Source organism: Sphaerodactylus townsendi, linkage group LG03 (assembly GCF_021028975.2).
Source record: "Sphaerodactylus townsendi isolate TG3544 linkage group LG03, MPM_Stown_v2.3, whole genome shotgun sequence".
NCBI classification, from domain to species: Eukaryota; Metazoa; Chordata; class Lepidosauria; order Squamata; family Sphaerodactylidae; genus Sphaerodactylus; species Sphaerodactylus townsendi.
This window is the reverse complement of record NC_059427.1, coordinates 162,339,800-162,364,300: the sequence shown is the minus strand read 5'-3', so window position 1 is coordinate 162,364,300 and position 24,501 is coordinate 162,339,800. Positions and strand designations below refer to the sequence as shown.

The window sequence follows — 24,501 nt, the reverse complement described above, 5'->3', positions numbered from 1 at the left end:
CCCACCCCCAGTGCTACCCTTCACCTTGGGAGGGGAAGGTAGGGTGTGTGGCAAGCAAAGGCAATGGGAGGGGAAGGTGGAGGGTGGCGGCAGGGGTACCGTGAGATATGAAGAGTGAGGTCAAGGGTACCCTGACCTCGAAAAGGTTGGGAAACACTGTTGTAGATAATTTCAACATTTTCTTTCAGTTCTAATTTGGATCTCCATTGGGAATTTTGGCAGGTGTAAATGAAGTAAATAAATAAATAGCATGTGAACTGACCATGGAAGACAGTCTGTTGTTCCATATTGCTAGATATTTTTAAAGAGTTGAAATGAAAACTGAAACATAAACTTGTTCACGGTTCACTGGTGTGGGGTTCTTGCATTTTATATTGGAGAGGGAGAAATTAGAGCAAACGCTCACCGGAACCTTTAATAGATGTAGGCTGCTGGGACTGTATTGCATTTTATGATGTGCCGTTTATTGGCTTTTATTAGGCTTTGTTGGGTAGGAGAAGATTTGGGGGCTTATTCTTGTCGAGGTTGGGAATTACGTATTGTAAGCCTCCTTGAGCCACAGGGAGAGATCGGATATAAACGTTTCAATAAATTTGTAAATGAAAAGCTGCAGTACTGCAGTCCTCACCTGAGTTCAACCCCGAGGGAAGTCAGTTTCAGATAACTGGCTCAAGGTTGACTCAGGGCGTTTTCCCACTTACCTTCTGCTCCGCGCTACTGTAGCCAAGTAGCGCGGGGTCCTCCGGCACTCCCCATTACGGGGCGGCAACAACGCAGCCGCCCCGACGCTGCCGCTGTCACGCCCCCTCAGCATGCAACATTCCTGCTGCCTTTTGAAACAGCACCTTTTGATGACCCCACGCAGAGCACGGGGTCGTGGGGAAGCCCGGGCGCGCGTCAGAAATGACGCGCACTGGGAGTAGCGCGCAGCGACCACTCACCCAGGTAAGTGGGGAAACGACCTCAGTCATCCATCCTTCTGATGTCGGTAAAATGAGTATCCAGCTTGCAGGGGGTAGATGACTGGGGAAGGCAATGGCAAACCACCCTGTAAGCAAAGTCTGCCTAGGAAATGTCACAATGTAACATCACCTCATGGGTCAGTAATGACCTGGTCCTTATGCAGGGGATTGCTTTTACCTTTTTAAACAAAAAGGAGAAGTTGGTCCTGAAAAGTAAGAATGAGTTTAGATGTAGGTACCATTTGAAAAAAAATTTTTTTGAACAGCTGAGGGAGGAAAAGATCCCATTTTGGGGAAGAACTTCACATGGGTCTATCGCCAAAATGGACTCCGCCTATTATGGAGCAGCAGTGGCGTAGTGGCTAAGAGCAGGTGCACTCTGATCTGGAGGAACCGGGTTTGATTCCCAGCTCTGCCGCTTGAGTTGTGGAGGCTTATCTGGGGAATTCAGATTAGCCTATGCACTCCCACACACGCCAGCTGGGTGACCTTGGGCTAGTCACAGCTTCTCGGAGCTCTCTCAGCCCCACCTACCTCACAGGGTGTTTGTTGTGAGGGGGGAAGGGCAAGGAGATTGTAAGCCCCTTTGAGTCTCCTGCAGGAGAGAAAGGGGGGATATACATACAAACTCCTCCTCCTCCTCCTCCTCCTCCTCCTCCTCCTCTTCCTCTTCTTCTTCTTCTTCTTCTTCTTCTCCTTCTTCTTCTTCTTCTTCTACGTTTATTTCAATGCGGGTTTTACAAAAATCGCTAAACCAGCAATCTTGGGTTTTTTTGCGAAATCTCGGGTTTCAAAGATTCCCTTCTTGCCTGAGCAAACTATGGCAGCAGGAAGTGTCCAATTTCCCCCTTCTCGCTACCATTTGAGTGGATTTTCTAGAGAGTTACACTCATTATGAATGAGCTGTGTGGAATGCACTATTGAGAAACACTCCATTAGCCATTGCTTTGCTTTCCCTACCTGGCCTGGGCCACACACAAGCCAGGTATGGTAGGAGGATAGACATAATTGTCAACATGAAAGAGACTGACATGAGTGAAATCCATCTTGTATGAAATGGCCTTTGCGCAAGTGAAGTGTGGTATGGTTTTCCTTCTATTCTATGGGCTGTGCCCAAGACTGATCCAACTATTAACTATCTCATACCAGCTATGTTTTTTGCCAGCAGAAATGGATTTGTCATGACTGGAATACCCATACGTTTGCAATTTAGATGATCCATCCCATCCCACACATGCCTCACACCACCTCCTCTTTCTTTGCTGATTTCCGTACACTTGTTCATTTGAAGTTTCAATACTAATCCATAGGTTTTAACAATGGCAGCTAATCTCACTGTGACGTGCTGACTTGATTTTCGAGTTTGGCGTCGAATGCTAGTGCAATATGATTATGAAAAGTAATAATGATGTTTTGAAAACATTTTTTTAGGAAGCAGAAATCTTTCTAGTAATTTTCTCATGCAGTTCTAGCCCTGCAGACAGAGAAGCCATTTGACCAATGATATTTGACTGGCTTGCTCAAAACCATGTTGGACTCCATCTGTCTAAGACTCCACAATTATACCACAGCACAATGCACTCTGTGTCAGAAAAAGATGTTAATAGTGTTGTATATTCCTCCGCCACAGAACTCAACATGCTGGACCTTCTTTGTCGTAGAATGCTCTACCTGAGTCCTAGTGCCGACCCAGCCCTGCTCCCCCCTCCATCCGTTTGAAAGTCTGAAAGTAAAAATACATTTTGGCATTCTGTTTAATTATGCAGCATTGTACAACACTGGCATGTAAAACTGGAACATTGGAAGACAACAATAAACAATAATTCTATTTGTTTAGGACTATATTCTAATGTGGAAGCGTACAATTTTTAATGACTGTACAAACATCTTTTTACAGTTTGTAGCCAGCAATTGCAATCCTGAAAAATGTTGATTTTTTTCCCCCTGGCTTTTTCAGATCGGGACTGCTGGCTACCATCAGTTTCTGCTGGGTTTTTTTCTTGCCCGAAAAACCCGGAAAAAGTTAAAATTTGTATTGTTCACCTTTTTTTGGTTCAGATTTGCCGAATACACACCCATCACATGCAGCTCCATCTTAAAATCACGCCGGTTCAGGATGTTTTCGCTGGATGGCGTTCTCTAGACGGACCAAATGATCTGGGTTTTCTGCATGGCAATTTCAAAATTCAGGGTAATTTTTAAAAAGAAGATCTAACAGAGACCAATTTCTCAGTCATCTTTTATTACCATGTCTACTTTTCACGTTAATGTCACTGAAGAGGTGCCTGCAAGTTGCATGCTACTCTTCCATATAAAGAAGAAGAAGAAGAAGAAGAAGAAGAAGAAGAAGAAGAAGAAGAAGAAGAAGAAGAAGAAGAAGAAGAAGAGTTTGGATGTATATCCCCCCTTTCTCTCCTGCAGGAGACTCAAAGGGGCTTACAATCTCCTTGCCCTTCCCTCCTCACAACAAACACCCTGTGAGGTGGGTGGGGCTGAGAGAGCTCCGAGAAGCTGTGACTAGCCCAAGGTCACCCAGCTGGCGTGTGTGGGAGTGTACAGGCTAATCTGAATTCCCCAGATAAGCCTCCACAGCTCAGGTGGCAGAGCTGGGAATCAAACCCGGTTCCTCCAGATTAGATACACGAGCTCTTAACCTCCTACGCCAGTTCCTGTGCCTCACAGTGCTCCAGAAGAACATCCTGATTTCAAAGATATTCAGGGGAGGACCATGGCTCATCTGCCTGGCATACAGAAGGTCTTAGGTTCAACCCTGACATGTGCATTTAGAAGGATCAGGTAACAGGTCCTGTGAAAGGCCTCTACCTGAGACCTCTACCAGAGGCGTAGCTGGGCCATACTGCACCTGGTGCGCACTCTGCATTTTCCACCCACCTCCCCGGTGCCCCAACCCCAACACACACACTTACCTTAGTTCAGCCTGAAAGTGCAGGCTGGAAAAAGCAGCCTGTTCACTTGAGGCTGAAAATGGCCTGGTGGGAACTACACCTCCCAGGATACCTTGGGGCTCGCAAGGTCTCCTGGGAAGTGTAGTTCCCACCAGGCCGTTTTCAGCCTCAAGTGAACAGGCTGCTTTTTCCAGCCTGCACTTTCAGGCTGAACTAAAATAAGTGTGTGTGGGGGGGGAGCTGCGGGGGGGGGGATTTTCCGGGGGGGGTGTCAGTGCAATGCGCACTCCTGTCCCCTGGTAGCTCCACCTCTGGGTTCTGCCATTCTGAGTAGTCAAAACTGACTTTGATGGTCCAGTGGTCAAGCTCGATACATACATACATAGGCCTTTATTGGCATCCAAAATATAATCCAGTGTAATAATTAAAAGGAGACACGGTTGATTAACATTAAAAAGTGATGGAAAACATAATAAAAAACAAAATTATAAAAATACATATGTCATATATTTTACCATACCTGAAATTAACACTTATTCCTAGCAATGCGAAGGTTTATAGCGCCCTGTAGGAAACTAGCTATCCTCTCACACAGATCTGCAGAAGGGCTATTTAATAAAAAAGGACGTCAAAGCTGCAACGGAAGAGGCGGTTCTCAGTGCAAGAACAGGGGTTAAGAACTTGGCCTGAATCTCAGCATACTGATGTAGGGGTGCACCAGTGAACCCAGCAGAGTCTCAGAAAGTGCACAGGAATGCCTGCGCCATCTGTTCCCTCCTGGGCGCACACGCACACCCATCACAAGACCCCCATGACTCACAGGTCACAAGATGCCCCAGACAAAGGGTCCCAATGCTCCCAGTGGTAGGTTTGACCCAGACAGGAACGTTTTCTCCCGCACGTACGCAGCCCCAATGAGTCATGAATTGTGCAACCTTCTCCCGCTCTCCCACCTTCCCAAACCCTTAATAAAAGGTGCCAGGGACCCCAGCTTGGCAGATTAGCCAGACCCACGGATCAGCCAGATCCACGGATCATGCTAGATTGCCACTGGCTTCTCTCTACCGGATCCAGATATCGCTGTGTCTCGTCTCTTCATTGCGTCGTCCGTAACGACTTCATACTGTCAAGCTCAGTATAAGACAGTTCATATGTTTATATACATTCACTTTATAGCATATGTTTCCAAGAGGCAGATTATAAGCTGCTATGCTCCATCTCACAAAAAGATGTTAGTAGATTGTATATTCCTCCGCCACAGAACTCAACATGCCAGACAGGCTTTGTTGTAGAATGCTTTGCTTGGGTCCTAGTACCTACCTAGCCCTGCTCTCCCCATTTGTTTGAAAGTTTGAGGATAGTTGTTTCATGAACTATAAATGCTTTTGTGTCAAAGTACCATGTTCAATAATGCACAAAATAATGGTTTTGACAAAGGCAGCGCATAAAAAATAGATAATTCTCATATTTGTTTGGGACTATATTGTTACTATGCAGCACTGTTGCTAGAATATGTGAAATCAATGGGAAACCAGATGTCAGTGTCTTGCAATGTAAAAAGGACAATTAACAATGGGAAGATGCTAGACAGTTCTCTGGAGAGCAGGTGGTTTGTCTTTTTGTGCTAGTAATCACAGTTTTCACCTTCACAACATTGCTACTATTGGAAATACATTCCTCTGCCTTTAAACTATCCTTGCAATAATCTTTAGCATCGATTTTACTATGGGCTGGGATATTAGCTTTTTCCTTCCTCTTATTAAGTGCTGTAATTTAATGGTACATGTTCATCTTCCTTGGAAATCCTGCTCGTTCTTAAATTTTTATGTCATGGGGTTTTCCTCCCTGCCGTTTAGCTGATAGCTCCATTTTTGGTGCTGTTCCAAGTCCGTTTCTGGGATATAACGAAACTTGGCAACATTTTGGTGGCTGCAATGGTCAGAAGGTATAAATCTGTTTGCCTCGCACTGTATTTTGGTGCAAAGCCACCACACTCTGAGGGTGCGTCCAGAGTCATCTGTATTTCATAACACTTGCAGAATGCATAACAACTGCTTACATAAACTGGGATTGTCTATAGCTCCTGGGGAAATTTTTGCAGATTATGCTGGTACAAATCTGTTTGCCTCATACTACTTATTGGTGCAAAGTCACCACTCTCTGAGGGTGTGTCCAAAGTCATCTATATTTCATTCCAGTGGAGGATTTCATTCCAGTGGAGGAATTTCTACATACAAGCATGAAACATATGTGTAAGACCGTCACACCTGATGATATCATGAAGGGATTTATGCAAAATATATGTGTTGTTATACACATCCTGGAAATTTGAACCCAATCATAGCTTTCCAAGGCTTTATTCTAGAAACATTGAACTCCTAAACTTAGGGCTGGCAAAATTCAAGTGGTCTAGCTGGCATCAAAATTTTACACTGGCTTGGAGTTCTGGTGCAGAATAATACCCTGTTTCCCCGAAAATAAGACAGTGTCTTATATTAATTTTTGCTCCCAAAGATGCACTATGTCTTATTTTCAGGGGATGTCTTATTTTTCTGTGTTCTGTTCGTCGGGCATGCTTCCAAACAAAAACTTTGCCACGTCTTACTTTCGGGGGATGCTTTATATTTAGCACTTCAGCAAAACCTCTACTATGTCTTATTTTCAGGGGATGTCTTATTTTCGGGGAAACAGGATAGTAAATAAATGTCTTCTGCAACTGGGGATTAGGCTGACTTGCCTTATATATTTTGATCATTGGAAGGATTACAAGATAACAAAGAAACCTTCAGAAATCCTATCTGGAACCCCCAATTGCATTTGAGCCCGATGGGTGTATAATTTTTCCTGACAATATCCCTTGCCCTTCTGCCAAGCATGAAAAAGGGCAACAGATCGATGAAAAATCAAATTGATTTTGGAAAAAACTGCAGAGCCTTAAGAGAAAGTCATTACTTTTTTTTGGTTAAAATTTTTATTAGCACTTCAGAATTTTTCCAGCACCAAAAGCACATAGACAAATTAAAACTTAATCATAAATTACAAAGTACTTATTCCATAAGGACTCCTAGTCTTCTCAGTTACGTAACTACCATTTAAAAGATAAACGTCCATGATATTTCTCTTATATTTATAACTATCATGAAAGCAAGCCTGGGAGAGCCACGCTTGTTTCAGTAAAACCTGGGTTCTTTTCTCCAATAACTCCAACCAGCTGAGGTCTCAACGATTTTTATTGAAAAACAGAAATCAAAGAAATAAAACTTAAATGCACAGAGGTTGCTCAACTGGTTACATTCCTTTTGGTTCTTTGTCCAAATTCCGGGAACCCATGGCCCAGAGATGCTTCTCTGTCCACGTCTCAAGATGGAATTCCAAAACCTTTGTTTTCCCCTTCTCAGGAAAACTCTGTTCAGGCCACGAGGTAACTTAGGCCTTTGAAGTTTCATCCTAGCACCTCTGCATAGTTTCCTGTCCTCCCTCCAGGAGATCAAAAGGCAAAGATGCTTTTCACAGTCATATGTGACTTCGCTAGTTTTACAGTACTATTCCATCACAATAACTATGGAGTATCAAACAATTGCAGAGAGCATGTAGTTACTAGGTAAAATTTAGAAATGCTTGGGTCGGATCCAGCTAGCTGTTTTGCTTATGCTCACTGAATTATCTCCCCTGTTTCATATGGCTTTTGTTCATGCAGATCTCATAATCTGACTGTCTCCATCTCTAGCAATGGCTCATGCTGGAGAGTCATTGGAAACCCTTAGGTGGCCCCCAAATCTTTTCCCACCCAACAAAACTAGTTGATTGAGATGCATTCCTGCCTCAATGTAATCACTACAAGATATATGTAACCAGCCTGCTATATGTTACCACTGCTGTAATAGGACATTCTTCCCTTGATCTGTTCTTTATGGCTTCACACGCTTTGTAGATAACTAGGCTTATTCCTGACACCTTCTTCTCCCATGGGAAATGGGATGTTTCTGGTGCTCTGTGAACTAGCAAAGGTAGTGGTAGACAAGGAAGAAATTCTGGCAGCCATTGATAAACTAATTGCTACCAAATCCCCTGGCCCAGATTGCATTCACCCAAGAGTTCTTAAGGACCTCAAGCATGAAATTGCTGATCTTCTCACTTTAATATGCAACTTATCCTTGAAATCAGCCTCCATCCCTGAAGACTGGAAGATGGCCAATGTCACACCCAATCTTTAAGAAAGGATCTAGGAGGGACCCAGGAAATTACAGGCCAATCAGTTTGACATCTGTTCCTGTTAAATTAGTAGAATCTATCATTAAAGATAAGAACATATATTAAAAAATACAAAAATAGTTTATCAATAGTTTATCTTCACTAGTTCCTCGGATTCGCCTCCTAAGAAGCTTGGTTCAGGTGCAAGAATTTTCCTCACCTCCTCTTGGGTGAAGACAGATGCAAAGAATTCATTCAGCTTCTCTACAATCTCCCTGTCATCTTTTAGCACACCTTTTGTTCCTTTGTCATGTAACAGGCCTACTGCTTCCCTAGCTGGCTTCCTACTTTTGATGTACTTGAATAATTGTTGCTGGTCTTGATGTTCGCAGCCATGCATTCGTCATAATCCTTTTTTGCCTCCCTTACAGCTAACTTGCTTCTCTTTTGCCACCATTTGTGTTCCCTCTGGTATTCCTCCCCAGTCAAGTTGGACTTCCGTTTTCTAAAAGACATCTTTTTTTTCTGATAATTTCCTCAACCTCCCTTGTTAACCATGGTGGCTTTCTTTTGGACTGGGTGCTGCCTTTCCTAACCTGCAAAACACATTCCAGCCGAGCTGAGATTTTATTACTGTGTTTTTAAATAACCTCCAAGCATCTTGGACAGTTTTGACTCTCTTGATATTCCCTTTCAGCTTCCTGCACACTATCCCCCTAATCTTTGAGAAATTTCCCTTTCTGAAGGTGAATGTAACTACATTAGCAGTTGTTACTTGTTCGCATGCAGAGATACTGAATCTGACAGCATTGTGGTTGCTGTTCCTTATCGGCTCAACAACACTGACTTCCTGCACCAGATCCTGGGTCCCACATAGAAAAATCTAGGACCACCTCTCCCCTGGTTGGTTCCACAACCATCTGCTCTAAGTCACAGTCATTTAGCATATCCAGGAATGCTCTCTCCTTACTATGAACTGAACATGCATTTTTTATAAATTATAAAACATGTAGAAAAGCAAGACATGGTGAGGAAAGAGTCCCCATGGCTTTTGCAGAGGCAAGTCCTGTCTTACAAACTTACTAGGGTTGGCAATTTGGCTTGGCCAAATCAACGATTCAGTCTGAATTGCCTCCAATTTAGACAGATTTGGACTGAACCAGGTCTGAGTCAATGGCGTCCGAATCGGAGCCGTCCGAATCGATGGTGTCCGATTTGACGCCATTACTGAATCGGGCCTCAGATGGCCTAACTCATTTTAAAAGAAAAAAAACCATCCAAAAAGCCCTCTGACAAAAAAACCCCTTCCTTCCCAAGTCCCCAATGGAAACCTTCCCTCCCTCTGCCCCAGCCGCGCTTCCCACACAGTTTCCAACCCCTGAAAAAGCAGAACCCCTCAAAAACATACCCCACTCGCCTACAGTCACTCTCATCACCTGCTTGCTTGATTTGCTGGGACCCCACAACAACCCTCCCCCAGAAATTTCCCATTGGCTGCAATGGAGTGAAGTCACTGCAGAGCACAGAATCTGGGGAAATTTCTTGGGTTGCCTGTCAGGGGTGCATTTGTCGAGATAATGGCACCAGAATTTCAGGTTATCACCTGGAGGCTGTCCTGATGACACTACCCAAGTTTGGTGAAGTTTGGTTCAGGGGGGGCAAAGTTATTGACCCCCAAAGAAAATGTTGACAGACAGAAATTTTTCTCTCTTCCTCACAATACTAGAACCAGGGGGCATACATTGAAAATGCTGGGGGGGGGGGAGAGAATTAGGATTAATAAAAGGAAACATTTTTTCACGCAACGTGTGATTGGTGTTTGGAATATGCTGCCACAGGAGGTGGTGATGGCCACTAACCTGGATAGCTTTGAAAGGGGCTTGGACAGATTTATGGGGGGGACGTCGATTTATGGCTACCCATCTTGATCCTCCTTGATTTGAGATTGCAAATGCCTTAGCAGACCAGGTGCTCGGGAGCAGCAGCAGCAGCAGCAGCAGCAGCAGCAGCAGCAGCAGCAGCAGCAGGCCATTGCTTTCACACCCTGCATGTGAGCTCCCCAAGGCACCTGGTGAGCCACTGCGAGTAGCAGAGTGCTGGACTAGATGGACTCTGTTCTGATCCAGCAGGCTTGTTCTTATGTTCTTATGTTCTGTGAGGGCAGCAGGCCAGGTGGCTTTATCTCTATCTGTCACTGCACTTGGGGTGCCTCAGCTCTGAAATAATGGGAGGGGGGATTGTTTCTGAACAAAGGGGGTAGCAAAGGCCAGGTTTGCCAGAACTGGCTTTCTACAAGCTGGGTGCCTTATTGCCACTGGCGTTCCGGCCTAGGGACATGGGGTACCCCTTGTCCCCGGGCGCATCGATTGAGGTAACGTGGGGGGCGCCGAAACATCCTCCTACACAGCAAGGGATTGAGCAAGCCCTAGAAAGCAGGCACTGAAGCAGCGGACTGCTCCCAGTGCCTGTCGTAGCCCCGCCCACTCTGTACGGTGGCCTGGAGTGTCCAGGGGGCGGGGGAGAAGTCCCACTGGGCTCCCAGGAACAGGACTGGGGAGCTCCGCCTCCCCTCCCTCCAACCCAGCATGCCTTATTCACCTTAAATTAAGTGTGGCATTACTCAGAAGCCTTCTCGCTGGGCGCCCGGCAGGCACAGGAAAAGGCAAGCTGAGCAGGGAGCCCAGAAGCAGCAGCAGAACTGAAGATGATGCTGACGTTTGCTTGGTAAACCTTCAGATGGGGGGTGACTTGTGAGAGATTTACATGCTTAAAAGTTAATTCCCACTTGCACTGGCTTGGAGCTGTTTCTCAGGCTAGCAGCCTACCTCACAGGGTTGGTGTGAGGACACAATTAGGAAAGTGGTGGGGAGGGAGCCATGTATGTTTTGCTGGGGGTAGGAGGTGATTTGTGAGAGATGATGCTGATGTTTGCTTGGTAAACCTTCAGATGGGGGGTGACTTGTGAGAGATTTACATGCTTAAAAGTTAATTCCCACTTGCACTGGCTTGGAGCTCTTTCTGAGGCTAACAACCTACCTCATAGGGTTGGTGTGAGGACACAATTAGGAAAGAGAGTTGGTGGGGAGAAAGCCATGTATGTTTTGCTGGTGGTGGGAGGTGTTTTGTGAGCTGGTGCAAAAAATCATTGTTTGGTCGTTGTGTGGGAGGGTGGTCGTCCATACCTGGGGGGGTGGGGGGGGCACCAAACTCAGATTTTGTCCCCGGGCTCCAGTTTGCCTAGATTCGCCCCTGCTTATTGCCTTCCAATAAACGCTGCTGATCAACACTACAGAGTCCTCTGAAGATGCCAGCCACAGATGCAGGCGAAAAGTCAGGAGAGAATGCTGCTAGAGCACGGCCATACAGCCCGGAAACCACACAGCACCCAAACTACAGAGTCCGTTCATAGATTCAAGGTCTGAGACCTAACACCCAGCCTGACTCACAGCCATTATTCACAATGCTTGCAATGCACTTTTGACTGGGATGCTGTTGTCATCTTGTGTTGACAAGGGTTGCCCTAGTGGCATGTGCGTAGTTTGCATTCAATCATCCTCGGGGATTTCCCGTTTACATTTCTCGAATGACAACTTGGCAGTTCCGTGGAGTGGTTTCACTTCCTTCTTTAGTGCTTTCAAAGTCACTTGGCGTGGTAGATGAATCACAATGATTGGGGCACAAATGAGTGTGTCCTCATCAAAGGATCGTTGCTTTATGCCGCCCTGCTTCCCCAAATGGAGCAGTGTCAGCTTCCCTTTGAGTAAAGAATACAGCTGACTTGTTCTTTTCCCTTTTTCTTTTGTTGTAAAATGTGCCTGTTCACATCTGTTCCTTATCAGGAGGAAAAATATCCCTGTGGAGCTGGCCATATAGAAACAATAGAACATTTGCTTCTCCATTGTCAGTATTATGAAAAAAAAATGTTAATTTTATTTCACCACCGCTGTATTGATTCCTAGGTTACACAGAACAATTTTAGATTGCCATTTTGCTTACAGATACCAATTCTGATATCACATACAGTGTTGCCATGTTCTACGTAGCAGCACTTGAAGTACATGTCAGGTTGGTTTGTGCAATAAAGCAGGCTTAACGATTCGGTAGCTACAACCTTCAATTTGCTAATTTTATTGTTCCCTGATACTTAGCCCCCTTTTATAGTTCTTTTATGGTTCTTAAGTTTTGCTCCCTTTTAGTATTCGTTTTTGTCCTATTTCCTTTCCCATACCTTTTTGAGTTCCCAACTTCCTTTTACCAGTAGGTTTTTTCTCTTTTTAGACATCATCATCATCATCATCATCATCATCATCATCATCATCATCATCATCATCATCATCATCATCATCATCATCATCATCATCATCATCATCATCATCATCATCATCATCATCATCAATAATAATAATAATAATAATAATAATAATAATAATAATAATAATAATAATAATAATAATAATAATAATAATAATAATAATAATAATAAATTTAGTATACCGCCCTATCCCCGAAGGGCTCAGGGCGGTGTACAGATAAAACATCAGCTAAAAACATACATATAATTAAAACAACAGTCATATCTTAAAGCATCGCCCGCGCCCTTACAAAACCCTCCTAATGCGAAATAATGGGTCCTGATGGTATTAGGGCCCATGGGGGTAAAGAGGAGGGTGCAGGGGCACCCTCAGCGGCCGGTCTCTCCAAAGGCCCAGTGGAACAACTCACTCTTACAGGCCCTGTGGAAATCCCCAAGATCCCACAGGGCCCGGACAGCTGGAGGGAGAGTGTTCCACCAGGTCTGCGCCAGAGCCGTGAAGGCCCTGGCTCGAGTGGAGGCCAGCCGCATCATTGAGGGGCCGGTGACCTCCAGTAAATTGGCCTCTGCCTCTGAGGGGTAATTTACTGTTTTAATGCATCTCATCTTTTTATCATTGTTTTATTTACCTTATGCTGATCTATGACCAGACTAAAGATTGTCTGATTGATTTGTCTGATTCTTGGGTTCTTAAAGCCTTAATTGGATGCAAGATGAGGATGGTAACATTGTTGGGCGGGGGAGGGGGGGCTTGGCAGATGCCTGACTTTGCCGCTGTCTGAAGTCAGCTCTGCATATCTGAACCATCATAAGTGGAGGAAATGTTTCCTTCTCCAAATGCACGCTATTCATTAAACCCCATGTTACATCACACGCCTACTCTTAATCCCGTATGTCTGTGCAGGCAAGATGCCTTAAAAGTGTGTTGATGGATGTTTCAGACTGGCACTGATCCACAGTGAGCAGCAGATACACCCACATTCTTTTATACATTCCTTTGGTTCCTAATCATGTATATCATAGGAAGCCCGTTGCTCAGTTGCATAATTCTCCACTTTGTCCTTTCCAGTTTGTCAGCCTCCTTCTTGAACCACAATACCCAGCAAGGAAGGCAGGCTTCCACCTGAGAACACCATAGAACAGGATTGTAAGACTGATTGCTTCTGAGTTTTCCATGTGTATGCTGGTATCAAACCCATAGGTGTCATGAGGGGGAGCCAGGGGACTCAAACCCAAGTGGAACTTGAGGGGATCATGTGTGTGGGGGGGCACATTCGGCCACCTCCTCCCTCTCCCAGGAATTAGGAGCTGGAGGTGCCTTTGTGCTACCTGGACTGTCTTCTCCTCCTGCACCCACTGCTGCTTCCAGAAGATGTCCATGAAGTAAAAGTGTGCCTCCCCTGCTCAGCTGGGGAGATGAGCGGGTGTGTCCCCGTCTGTGGCTTCCTTTTCCATGGAGGAAACCACGCAGGGATTCCCCCTTCTTCCTGCTGAGGGGGCCAAGTCAGAGGGAAGAGGGGCTGGGGACTCCCACCCTTCAGAAGCAGAAAGGGTGCTTTGCAGGAGTGCCTGGCTGCTGCCCACCTCCTCCAGCTATACTGGCTCCATGTGGAGTACAAGGTCATGTTTAAGGTATTGGTATTAACATTCAAAACCCTAAATGGTCTGGGACTTTCAAACCTGCTGCCTTTCCCTATATATCCCCAAAAGCTTTGCGCTCAGCAAACAACAACTTTCTGGTGGCCCTGGCCCCAAAAGTGTCCGGCAGTCCTTGACCAGAGCCAGGGCCTTTTCAGCACTGGCCCCAGCCTGGTGGAATGATCTACTGAGTGAGATCAGGGCCCTGAGAAATCTGTTACAATTTCTCAGGGCCTATAAGACTGAGCTGTTCCTCTAAGCCAGTGGTGGTGAGCCTTTGGCACTCCAGATGTTATGGACTACAATTCCCATCAGCCCCTGCCAGCGCTGGCGGGCTGATGGGAATTGTAGTCCATAACATCTGGAGTGCCAAAGGCTCACCACCACGGCTCTAAGCAAATGGTTGAAGGCTGAATGGTTTCCATCCTTCTGGCTTTGCTTTTCCCTTTCCCTTCTCGTAAGTGATTAGTATATCAGTGTGAAGGATGATACTATATATCAGTGATGGCGAACCTTTTTGAGACCGAGTGCCCAAATTGCAACCCAAACCCCACTTATTTATCGCAAAGTGCCAACTGTAGTCGACCCACGCGGTCAGCGTAAGAACGAGACGAGACGCGGAGATAACATCTGGTGGAGATCGCCAGCAGCGGGAGACCGGAGGTCCGTGTTCCTAGCGAGTCTCCCGTCTGCCGGTTCCTGGCACCTTTTATTGTTACTCTATCGGGGGCGTGTAGGAGGGAGGACTGGGGGGAGTTCCGGGAGAGCGGGAGGTCGGGAGATCATCAGGTGATGCATGATCTCATCTGGCTACGTGCGGAGAGGAGCGTACGCGTCTGAGCCTAATCCTCACCTGGGGGCAAGATCATTGTCCCTGCGCCCGGTGATTGAGCCAGACAGTTCACGACCCGTGACTCATGGGGGATGAGGAGTGGGGGTGCGATGCGACCGGCAAGGCCGCAGGTCCATCGGCGTCCCAACGTTCTACTACGGCACTGCTGGGTCGGCAGTGCACTACTACATCTCCTCCTTTTTACATTTTAAGCCGGGGGGCCGAAGCTAAGGGGCGATTTAAAGGGGCGCTTGTCTCCTCCGCCCGATATGGTCAAGTTGACCAAGCTGCTTGTGTAACATTAGCCCTTGGCTGCGGGGTAAGGGAAAAGCAAGGGGTTTCTTACCGTTACAGGCAATGTTAGACACGCATTGCATGAAACAAGATCCGATAACAAGCCACACAATTAAACCAATGCAGAGCTGTACAATCCCACTCAACCATCCTCCCGGCAGCCAGCTCCAGAGGGCTGACCACCAATGGGGCAAAACATCATACTTCAGATTAGATACAACTTCTTGCAACTCACGCACCTTCATGTGGATCAAGTGGGAATTATCAGAAAGATTAAAACAACACATATTATGTACATTCTCACAACCTTGGTGATGTAACAACAACAAATAGTCAATAGCGGCACGATTGTCTAGGGTCGCTTGGCGAAGTTCCTGCTGCTTTCGAGGAGGCCAGGGCATCCAGAGCGGTGGAGGTGGAGTTGATGGACTTCGCAAGGGCACAGGCCAGCCGGCCAATAGTCTTAGCATTGTAGGAGGCGAGTCAGGGGACTCCCACTAGGGAAGTTGCGAGGGAGGCGAACTCAGCAGGAGAGGGCGACCGCGTCGCTCCGACAGGAGGGGTGAAAGAGCAGGGGAGGCGGAGCGGGCGGCGGCGGCGTTCGGGCTCCCGGGGTGGAGCCTGGGAGTAGGACAATGGTGAGGCTGACTGAGGCAGCAAAGAGTTCCGGCAGGGAGTCGGGCGGGGATGTAGTTAAACGTCCTCTCCCCGCAGGTCCAGAACCAGCCCCTGGGGAGCAGGATGTTTCGAACACGGGGGGAATGTCCTCCATGTGTGTGCAGTTCCAACTGGCGGAGCCGACGAATGGGCCCAGTGCGGTTTCCCGTTCGGCTGCGCCCGGTGATCACGGCGCAGGTGTTGGACTCGTGGTTAGCGACCGTCTTGGTGACAAGGGAAAGAGCGCCGGCCGGGAGGGTTTGGACGACGGAGTCCCCAGTCGGCGCTCATAGAATATCTGATGGATGAGGCATTCATTGAAGGGGCTCCAGCCCAGACTCCGCTAGGAAGTCTCCGGGTGCTTTGCAGGCGGGGGGGGAGCAGGCAGGAGCTTAACAGGCTCCCGACTCCTAGAGTACTGGCCCAGGCAGAAAAGATGAGGCGTTGGCAGCTGACAGCAAACTGCTCCCAGATGTTGGTCTGGTGAAAGCTTGCCAGGGGTGGCCGATTGCCATCGGCAGGAGGCAGCAGAGCAGGCAAAGGATGGTGGTCGCTGAGTTGGTGGTGATGATCGCAAAGAGAGCGGCACAGAGGTTCTCGGGCGTCTGGGGGTGGTCTTGCTGGCTGCAGCAGCGCTAGGAGCCTGGCTGGTGGTGCGCCTGGCGTCTCCCCAGGTCATTCTGGGTCTTTGGGCGTTGGCGGCAGCGTTCCTGCGGGATCGCTGGGCGGGATCCTCTAGAGAGATCGTTCCATCTCCGGGATGGGGTTGGTTTCCTCCTGGCGCCATTCCATGGGTTGGCCTGTCATGGCGAATCGGAGTCCACGGGAACCTGTAGGGAGAGGGACTGAAACACACCCCCCCTTTCCCAGTTCACCCAGGGGGGGGCGGTTCCCGCCAGGCTCAGTTCTAGGCGGATGGCGGGAGATTGGGATCGGGTTAGTGTTTAGATTTAATATGGGAAGGAGGGAGGCTTTGCAGCCTGTGAAGGTTGCTTCTAATGCAACCCTCCTGGGGGCCGCCTACACTCCTCTTTCTTTAGTTGTTTGACAGGGAGGGCAGGAGGTAGGCGACCCTGGTGGGAATTGGCTTCAGAGCGTCATCAGAAGTGCGTCAAAGGCGAGGGTCCGAGCCTCGAGGGGGAAGGGAACAGGCGAGTTCTGGGGGGATTGTGGGTATGCATGCTTAATCAGCAACACAAAGGGGGCTTTGGGAGCACCTTTTGGGGGGATGGGTGCATCCGGGGAATGAAGCAATCAGGCAATTAGAGGCAAATTCCTCGCACACACAAAGGAGAAAGGAAGGGGGGGTTTCTTTGCAAGGGAGTTGCACTTACCGTGACCTTGGTGGCTAATGCAGGAAGCTGGGTGGTGCTAGATTTTGTGATCGAATTATCTGGGGGAATTGCCGCCCGCCGAGACCGCTCCTCAAGGGGCGGCCTCGGCCAAGGGCCGGAATAAGTCAGAAAACCGGAGAGCAACCTTGTTGGGGTGCCCAAACCGGTTTATGGGTGAATTTGGTGCGGCAGCACCCCCCTAGCTTAGGGCCTGTCCCGACAGCGCCGCGGCACCAGGACGGGCCCAGACCTCAACCCAGGGAGGGCCAGTCAGCCAATCGGCCCTCCCGCCTTTACTGGTCGAAAAAAAAACAGAAGGAAAAGGGGAGGGGAGAGGGAAACAGATTTCCTGTGGAAATTAGGAGGCAACTTCGGAAGGCACGATTGGAATCAATGATCCGTGACGGCTTTACCCATCCCAGACCAGAGTCGTTTTAACCTGACTCATGAGGTCTCTTCCCCAGAGATTGACATGGATGTCTAGAACGATGGGGCGGACTGTGAGCTGCCGCTCAAGTCCTGGGCTGTTGACCGTGAGCGGGCGGATGCTCCGTCTCGCGGTTTGTCTCCCCCCCACCCCCCAGATGTGCGGGCAAGCCTCGGTGCGGCCACTGGTCGGGCCCTCGGCTGCTCTGATAGACAGTAACATCAGCGCGGTGTCCACCAGGCCCTTGAACTACATCCTTCTATGGCGAGCTCAGATATGGCCGGGAGCTCCCGATAAGCGTCTCCACCGCTGCGGCGGTGGTGTAGGCTCGCCATGTTGGCTGCTGGGGCTGCGTAGCCTTTATTGGGTCGGCAGCGGGCAGCGCATGGGGCAAGAGAATCAGCTGGCGCCCAGCTGGCTCAGCTGGGCAGCTCCTGTGGGATGTTTGTCCAGACCTGGAGGTGGATGGGTCCTTAGTGCGTGGAGTCGATCACTCTGGGGGCGATGAACAGTCCCTGTTCAGCGGCAGAAGGCCTTTGGCAGCACCAGCCCAATTGTCCCGGTAGGGATGGGCTGAATCATACTGGGTTGGGGGCGACAAGAACCTCGTGGGGGAACTTAAAGGAGATGGGCTGGGTGCATGTGAGCGAGATACCACGAGAGGGGAGTGGTTTGGCAGGGAGCCTTGGCGTTTGGGTCTGCTCTAGTACTCTCCTCCTTGGTCCTGGGCTGGGGAGGCGCCCGGTGGGGAGTTTCCGGCGGGCAGTCGTCTCTCCAATGGAAACCCTTCTGGCAAGCGTGGGCACGGGTTTTAGGTGGCCTTCTCCTCCTGGGGAGGACCCTCCTCCATCGGGGGTGTAGGCCCCCCCACGGGCTGCCTACACTCCCTCCGGAAGTGTCGGGTCTGCACTTGATTAAAGCAGTCATCCTGAGACTGTCTCCTGCGGTGGAGAGTGCTGCTGGCGAGGAGGCTAGCCTGGTGGTGAGGAGGACCCAATGTCCTGGCAAGCCTTAAGCATGTCGGCTAGCTCAGGATTTTTTGCCCAGGCCCGTGATTGCCCTGCGGCACTCCATGGAAGCGTTCTCCTTTGCGAGGCGCATGAGGAGCTTCGTTTTGGGCCTCCTCGCTATCTACCTGCCTCTTGGCTTCCTGGAGCCTGTTCACAAATTCAGCATAGGGCTCTTGGGGTTTTGCGGATGGAGGAGAAACTCTGGGTTAGCTGGCGGCATTGGGGACTTTGATAAATGCCTTATAGAGGAGCACTCAGAGGCGACCGTAAGGGTGGCCTCAGGCAAGGACAATCTGATGCGTTGGGATTGGCGAAAGCATGAAACCGTAAAGCTGGCGGCGGTGTAGGCGCCCGCCAGAGGTGGCTGCTCTGTTGAAGCATTGCTGGGCGGAACTCACTTTCCCAGACCACAAACTCGCGCGGGGCTCAGGAGCATCACGAAAGGTGGTTTTCCAGTCATCTGGAACCATTAGAGTGGTTCCTTGCGATGGCTTCCAGCATGCCTCTCTGCGTAGGGGCTAGTGACTCCCTCGTCCCGCATTGCTTTAGCGGAGCTTCCGGTGAGGATATTATAGCTCAGAGTGCGGTACTTTCGACAACCCGCCGAACTAGGCCATCCTCCTGAGTATCTGTGAAGTGGATGGGGCACAATGCAAGAATATCGGCATCGTCTTCCGTCAGGGTTTCTTTCTTCTGCAGATGCGTGGCTAATCGTTCTGCGAGAGTTTGAAACCAGCGCCATTACGATGGCGCTGGCGGAGGTGCAGTGGCTTCGGAAAATGAAGGCGGAGCAAGGGGAGGCGGCTGAGCGGCAGGAGGAAGTTCGAAATGGGTGAAGGAAGCGAGGGCAGAAGGAGGACAAGCGTCCAATTTAGTGGATAGAGAAAATTCCGGGGTTGAAATTGAAGGTGAAAGATCGAAAGGAGTACCCTACAGCAAGGGAGCGTAGGTCTGCAGGCTGATGGCGACAAAACATTGTCTCCACGTCAGTAGCAGCGACATCGGTAGCGGCGAGGCTCTGTGCTTGAAGAGTCGCCCGATGTTTCCCAGTCCTTAAGATTCAATGTCCCCCTCTGGGTACCATGGACACTGAGCTTCAATCTCCTCAACCAATTTGCGCAGCTCCCTTCTCTTCTGGGGGACCCTGCCGCATTTGGATTAGCGGCTTTCCAGTTCGTCAGCGTGCTTGTCATAAGCCCTGCTTTTGCAAGCTCCCATACTCACCGGTGTTCCGTCCGGACGAGAGAGTGTCCTAGGGTAGCGTGTCTCTGGATGCGCCCGATCCAGAGGACGAAGCGATACCCGAAGCAGTGGTCCCTGGATCGCCGATCCAGCGGACCGGTATCGGCCCTTCCCCAGGCGTGGTGAGCAGGGTGGAGGTTCGAGATTCCGGGTTTCGGCACCAGCTTGTAGTCGACCGCAGCGGTCAGCATAAGAGCGAGGCGAAGGCGGAGATAACATCTGGTGGAGATCGCCAGCAGCGGGAGACCGGAGGTCCGTGTTCCTAGCGAGTCTCCCGTCTGCGGTTCCTGGCACCTTTTATTGTTACTCTATCGAGGCGTGTAGGAGGAGGGAGGACTGGGGAGTTCGGAGAGCGGGAGGCGGAGGAGATCATCCAAGGTGATGCATGATCTCATCTGGCTACGTCTTGAGGAGAGGATAAATCTTAGCGTCTGGAAAGGCCTGAGAAAATCCTCACCTGGGGGGGCAAGATCTCATTGTCCCTGCGCCCGGTGATTGAAGGCCAGACAGTTCCACGACCCGTGACTCATAGGGGATGAGGAGTGCAGGGGTGCGTGTCGACCCGGCAAAGGCCGGAGTCCGTCGGCGTCCCCAGCGTTCTACTCACGGCACTGCTGGAATTACGGCAGTGCACTACTGCCAACCAATCCTGGCAAGTTTAGTACCTGAATGCTGAGGTTTCCGTTTAGAAAAAACTGGTTGGCTCCCTCTTTCTCCGCCACACCCGCTCAAGCAGGGGCCAGCCTGCTCTAGCCTTCAGCAAGTCCCGCGCGCACCGCTCTGTGCCTCTCTAGCATCTCTGCCTCCTCTGCGCCCCCCACCCCGGCAGCAGCCATGTGGAGAACAGGCACCAGGCCCGCCAGCTGAGTCCTCCCTGCTCACCGCCGTGCACACACATCGTGCTCAGTGGCTCAGGCCACCCTAGATGCGTGTGTTTTGGGGGCTTTTTTCCACCCCCCACATGACAAACTCTGTGTGTGCGTGCCCACAGAGAGGGCTCCGAGTGCCACCTCTGGCACCCGTGCCATAGGTTCGCCATCACTGCTATATATCTACCCCTTGAATTTTTACAGGGTGCCAAGGCTTTACTGGAATTGGTCTTCGGATTTTATTGGATTTTGTAATTATTTGTTGTAAGCTGTCCTGAGCCGGCTGGGGAAGGGTGACCTAGAAACTGGACAAATAACTAAATTAAAAATATCAGCGGATGTCATACTTTCCCCCAAAATTAGTTCACACACTCAGCTTGCTGGTCAGGAAGTCAAGTGATCATGTGTGAATGGGACTTTGTATTTCTGTATTCGGGTCTATTTTTCTAAAATTTCATTTTGTCTCTTCAGCGGTGCATTTTATTTGAGATCATCTGAGCGGATGGTTATCTTGCAGCTCAGTAATGATGGAAATCCTGGGGGGAGCTACCATTTCCTGACTCTTCTTTCTCTTTTTCTTTCCAGCTCACAACTTCCAAGTACCCGGTGGTGGTGAAGATGGGACATGCTCACTCTGGAATGGGCAAGGTGAGTGCCCCAATTTCTCTGCTGGGCGTTGGACTTTTTCTCCTCTGCGTAGTATAGCAGAGCTAAGAAGTGACCTTCCTGTCTTGTTCAACACCTCCAGTGTGTTGATTTATAATCTGTCATCATTTTCTATGGATTATGCAGGGCCAGCCCAGCCCAGCCCAAGGAGAGGCGTTGCTCCTTTCGATGAATTTGTCCTTCTTGAGTTATGTTTCCTTTGGCAGGTGCCAGGACCAGGTTGAGCTGGCTATGCCTGGAGAGTAAAGTTTATCACCCTGCCAGGGCTGGAGTGAGGGGGAACTGCGCTCGGGGCACATGTGCACCCTGCGCCCCTGCCATGCCCCACCCTGCCTCGGAACGCCCTCCCACGCCCCCGCACAGGCACGTGCCCAGTGTGTTGCACACCCCTGTCCCCTTGGTGCTACGCCACTGCACCCAGCTAGCAAATCACTCAACTCCCTGGAGTCCGTTTCATTTGCTGGACTCCCGACCTTCTCCCCCCTTCCCCGTCCCGAGAGCTAATGATTAGAGATACGAATGGGACAGGGTTGATAATGCATCATCGGCTGTGTAAGGGTCCTTAAGGATACCCAGGTTGTGCCACCCAGGAGCAGCAGTGGCGTAGGAGGTTAAGAGCTCGTTTTTCTAATCTGGAGGAACCGGGTTTGATTCTCTGCTCTGCCGCTTGAGCTGTGGAGGCTTATCTGGCAAACTAGACTAGCGTGTGCACTCCCACACACACCAGCTGGGTGACCTTGGGCTAGTCACAGCTTTTCGGAGCTCTCTCAGCCCCACCTACCTCACAGGGTGTTTGTTGTGGGGGGGGGAAGGGCAAGGAGATTGTAAGCCCCTTTGAGTCTCCTGCAGGAGAGAAAGGGGGATATAAATCCAAACTCCTCCTCCTCCTCCTCCTCCTCCTCCTCCTCCTCTTCTTCTTCTTCTTCATCTTCTTCATCATCATCATCATCATCGGTATTTATAGTGTTATGAAGGTTATTGATGTATATTATGGTATTTAATTGATTTCATGCCTGTTTTTAAATTGTGTTTGTAAGCCACCCTAAGCCTACCCTTGGCTGGGGAAGCACAGGTTACTAAATTTAGTACAGAGGGAACTGAGTACAATAAAGAAAAATACCTCTGTGCAACCCCTTCCAAAATGGAAATCAGTGTCTGTGTCTCTAAGACCTTTGCTTGCCCTTGGTATTTTGGCACTTCAGACACATGTCCAATTTGCCAGTGTGGGTGCCATCAGCTCCTTTCCCAGCTTGGAAGCAGAGAGAGCAGGCGGGGAAGAATCAGCTCCTTTTCCTGCTCAGTAAGAAATGAGGTTTCTGTTGCCCTACAAATCATGGTGAGCTCTGCTTTCTAGGCAGAAAGCAATCCAATTCCTATGATGTCTTTCGTTTGCCCCACTGTTTCTTCTGGTCATCTGCTCACCAATGGTTGTTTCAGATTACAGAGGTAGTTTCGCAATTTAGCTCATTCAAACCACATAAGAACATAAGAACATAAGAACAAGCCTGCTGGATCAGACCAGAGTCCATCTAGTCCAGCTCTCTGCTACTCGCAGTGGCCCACCAGGTGCCATTGGGAGCTCCCATGCAGGATGTGAAAGCAATGGCCTTCTGCTGCTGCTGCTCCTGAGCACCTGGTCTGCTAAGGCATTTGCAATCTGAGATCAAGGAGGATCAAGATAGACTTCTCCTCCATAAATCTGTCCAAGCCCTTTTTAAAGCTATCCAGGTTAGTGGCCATCATCACCTCCTGTGGCAGCATATTCCAAACACCAATCACACGTTGCATGAAGAAGTGTTTCCTTTTATTAGTCCTAATTCTTCCCCCCAGCATTTTCAATGAATGCCCCCTGGTTCTAGTATTGTTGGTGTTAACCTTTAAGGCCTTACGCGACCTGGGACCTCCGCATCTGCGGGACCGTCTTACCCCATATGTCCCAAATCGGACTCTGCGCTCAGCAGAGGCCAACCTACTTGTGATCCCTGGCCCCTCAATGATACGGCTGGCCTCCACCCGGGCCAGAGCCTTTACAGCTCTGGCCCCGGCCTGGTGGAACGCTCTCCCACCAGCTGTCCGGGCCCTGCGGGATCTTACTGAGTTCCGCAGGGCCTGCAAGACTGAGCTGTTCCTCCAGGCCTTTGGGGAGACTAGCCGTTGATGGGGGGCCCCCTTTCCCCTCTCTTATAACATCAAGTGGATCCTGCCACCCCCCCCCCTCCTTGGGGTTAGAGGGAACTGATAGCAGGTGCCATCCTTGTGTTAATGTAAATTTAATATTAATATTAATTTGATGCTGCATTTTAACGGGGTAGGGTTTATTTTTAATTTATTAGAGCCTGTATTAATTGACACTTCCGGTTTTTAATCTGATTGTGCTCTATTCATATTCTGTTCACCTGAGATCTCATGGAATTACAGAGGATCTCCAGATGATTGAAATCAGTTCCCCTGGCGAAAATAGCTGCTTTGGAAAGTGGATTCTCCAGTATTATATCCTGCCGAGGTCCCTCACCTCACCAAACCACAGCCTCCCTAGGCCTCAAAACCTAATTCTCCAGGAATTTTTCAGTTGAGAGTTGGCAGGAGTTGGAGAGACAGCATGGTGTAGTGCAGTGTTTCCCAACCTTTTCGAGGTCAGGGTACCCTTGACCTCACTCTTCATATCTCACGGTACCCCTGCCACCACCCCCACCTTCCCCTCCCATTGCCCCTGCTTGCCACACCCCCCACCTTCCCCTCCCAGGGTGAAGGGAAGCACGGGGAGGGGGGTGGCTGCTGACCTTGCGGCAGGCCCTGCCCCATGGGCCAGGTCCATGTCCTTGCTGGCACTGGTGGGAGACGCCACAAAAATGAGGGGGGGGGCGGTAGTATTGCCACGGTACCCCTGGGACATGCTCACGGCACCCCAGGGTACCATGGAACCCTGGTTGAGAATGGCTGGTGTAGTGGCTAAGAGCGGATGGACTCTAATTGGGAGAACTGTGTTGAATTCTACACTCCTCCACATGGGTGATGGGCTGGTGAACTGGATTTGTTTCCCCACTCCTACACACGAAGCCTCCTTTGGTTAGTCACAGTTCTGTAGAACTCTCTCAGCCTCACCTACCTCATAAAGTATCTGTTGTGGGGAGAGGCAGGGAAAGGAGCTGCTTTGAGTCTCC

General features: G+C 49.4%; 1 protein-coding gene across 4 annotated transcripts in view; it reads left to right on the top strand.

The window, feature by feature from the left end:
- SYN1 (synapsin I) overlaps positions 1-24,501 on the top strand; it is a 203,880-nt gene that overhangs the window by 165,763 nt on the left and 13,616 nt on the right. For all 4 annotated transcript variants that reach the window (XM_048490232.1, XM_048490230.1, XM_048490233.1 and 1 more), the window contains exon 6: positions 21,260-21,322. In XM_048490232.1, coding sequence (XP_048346189.1) covers positions 21,260-21,322 — 63 coding nt within the window. The remainder of the gene's footprint in view (positions 1-21,259; positions 21,323-24,501) is intronic.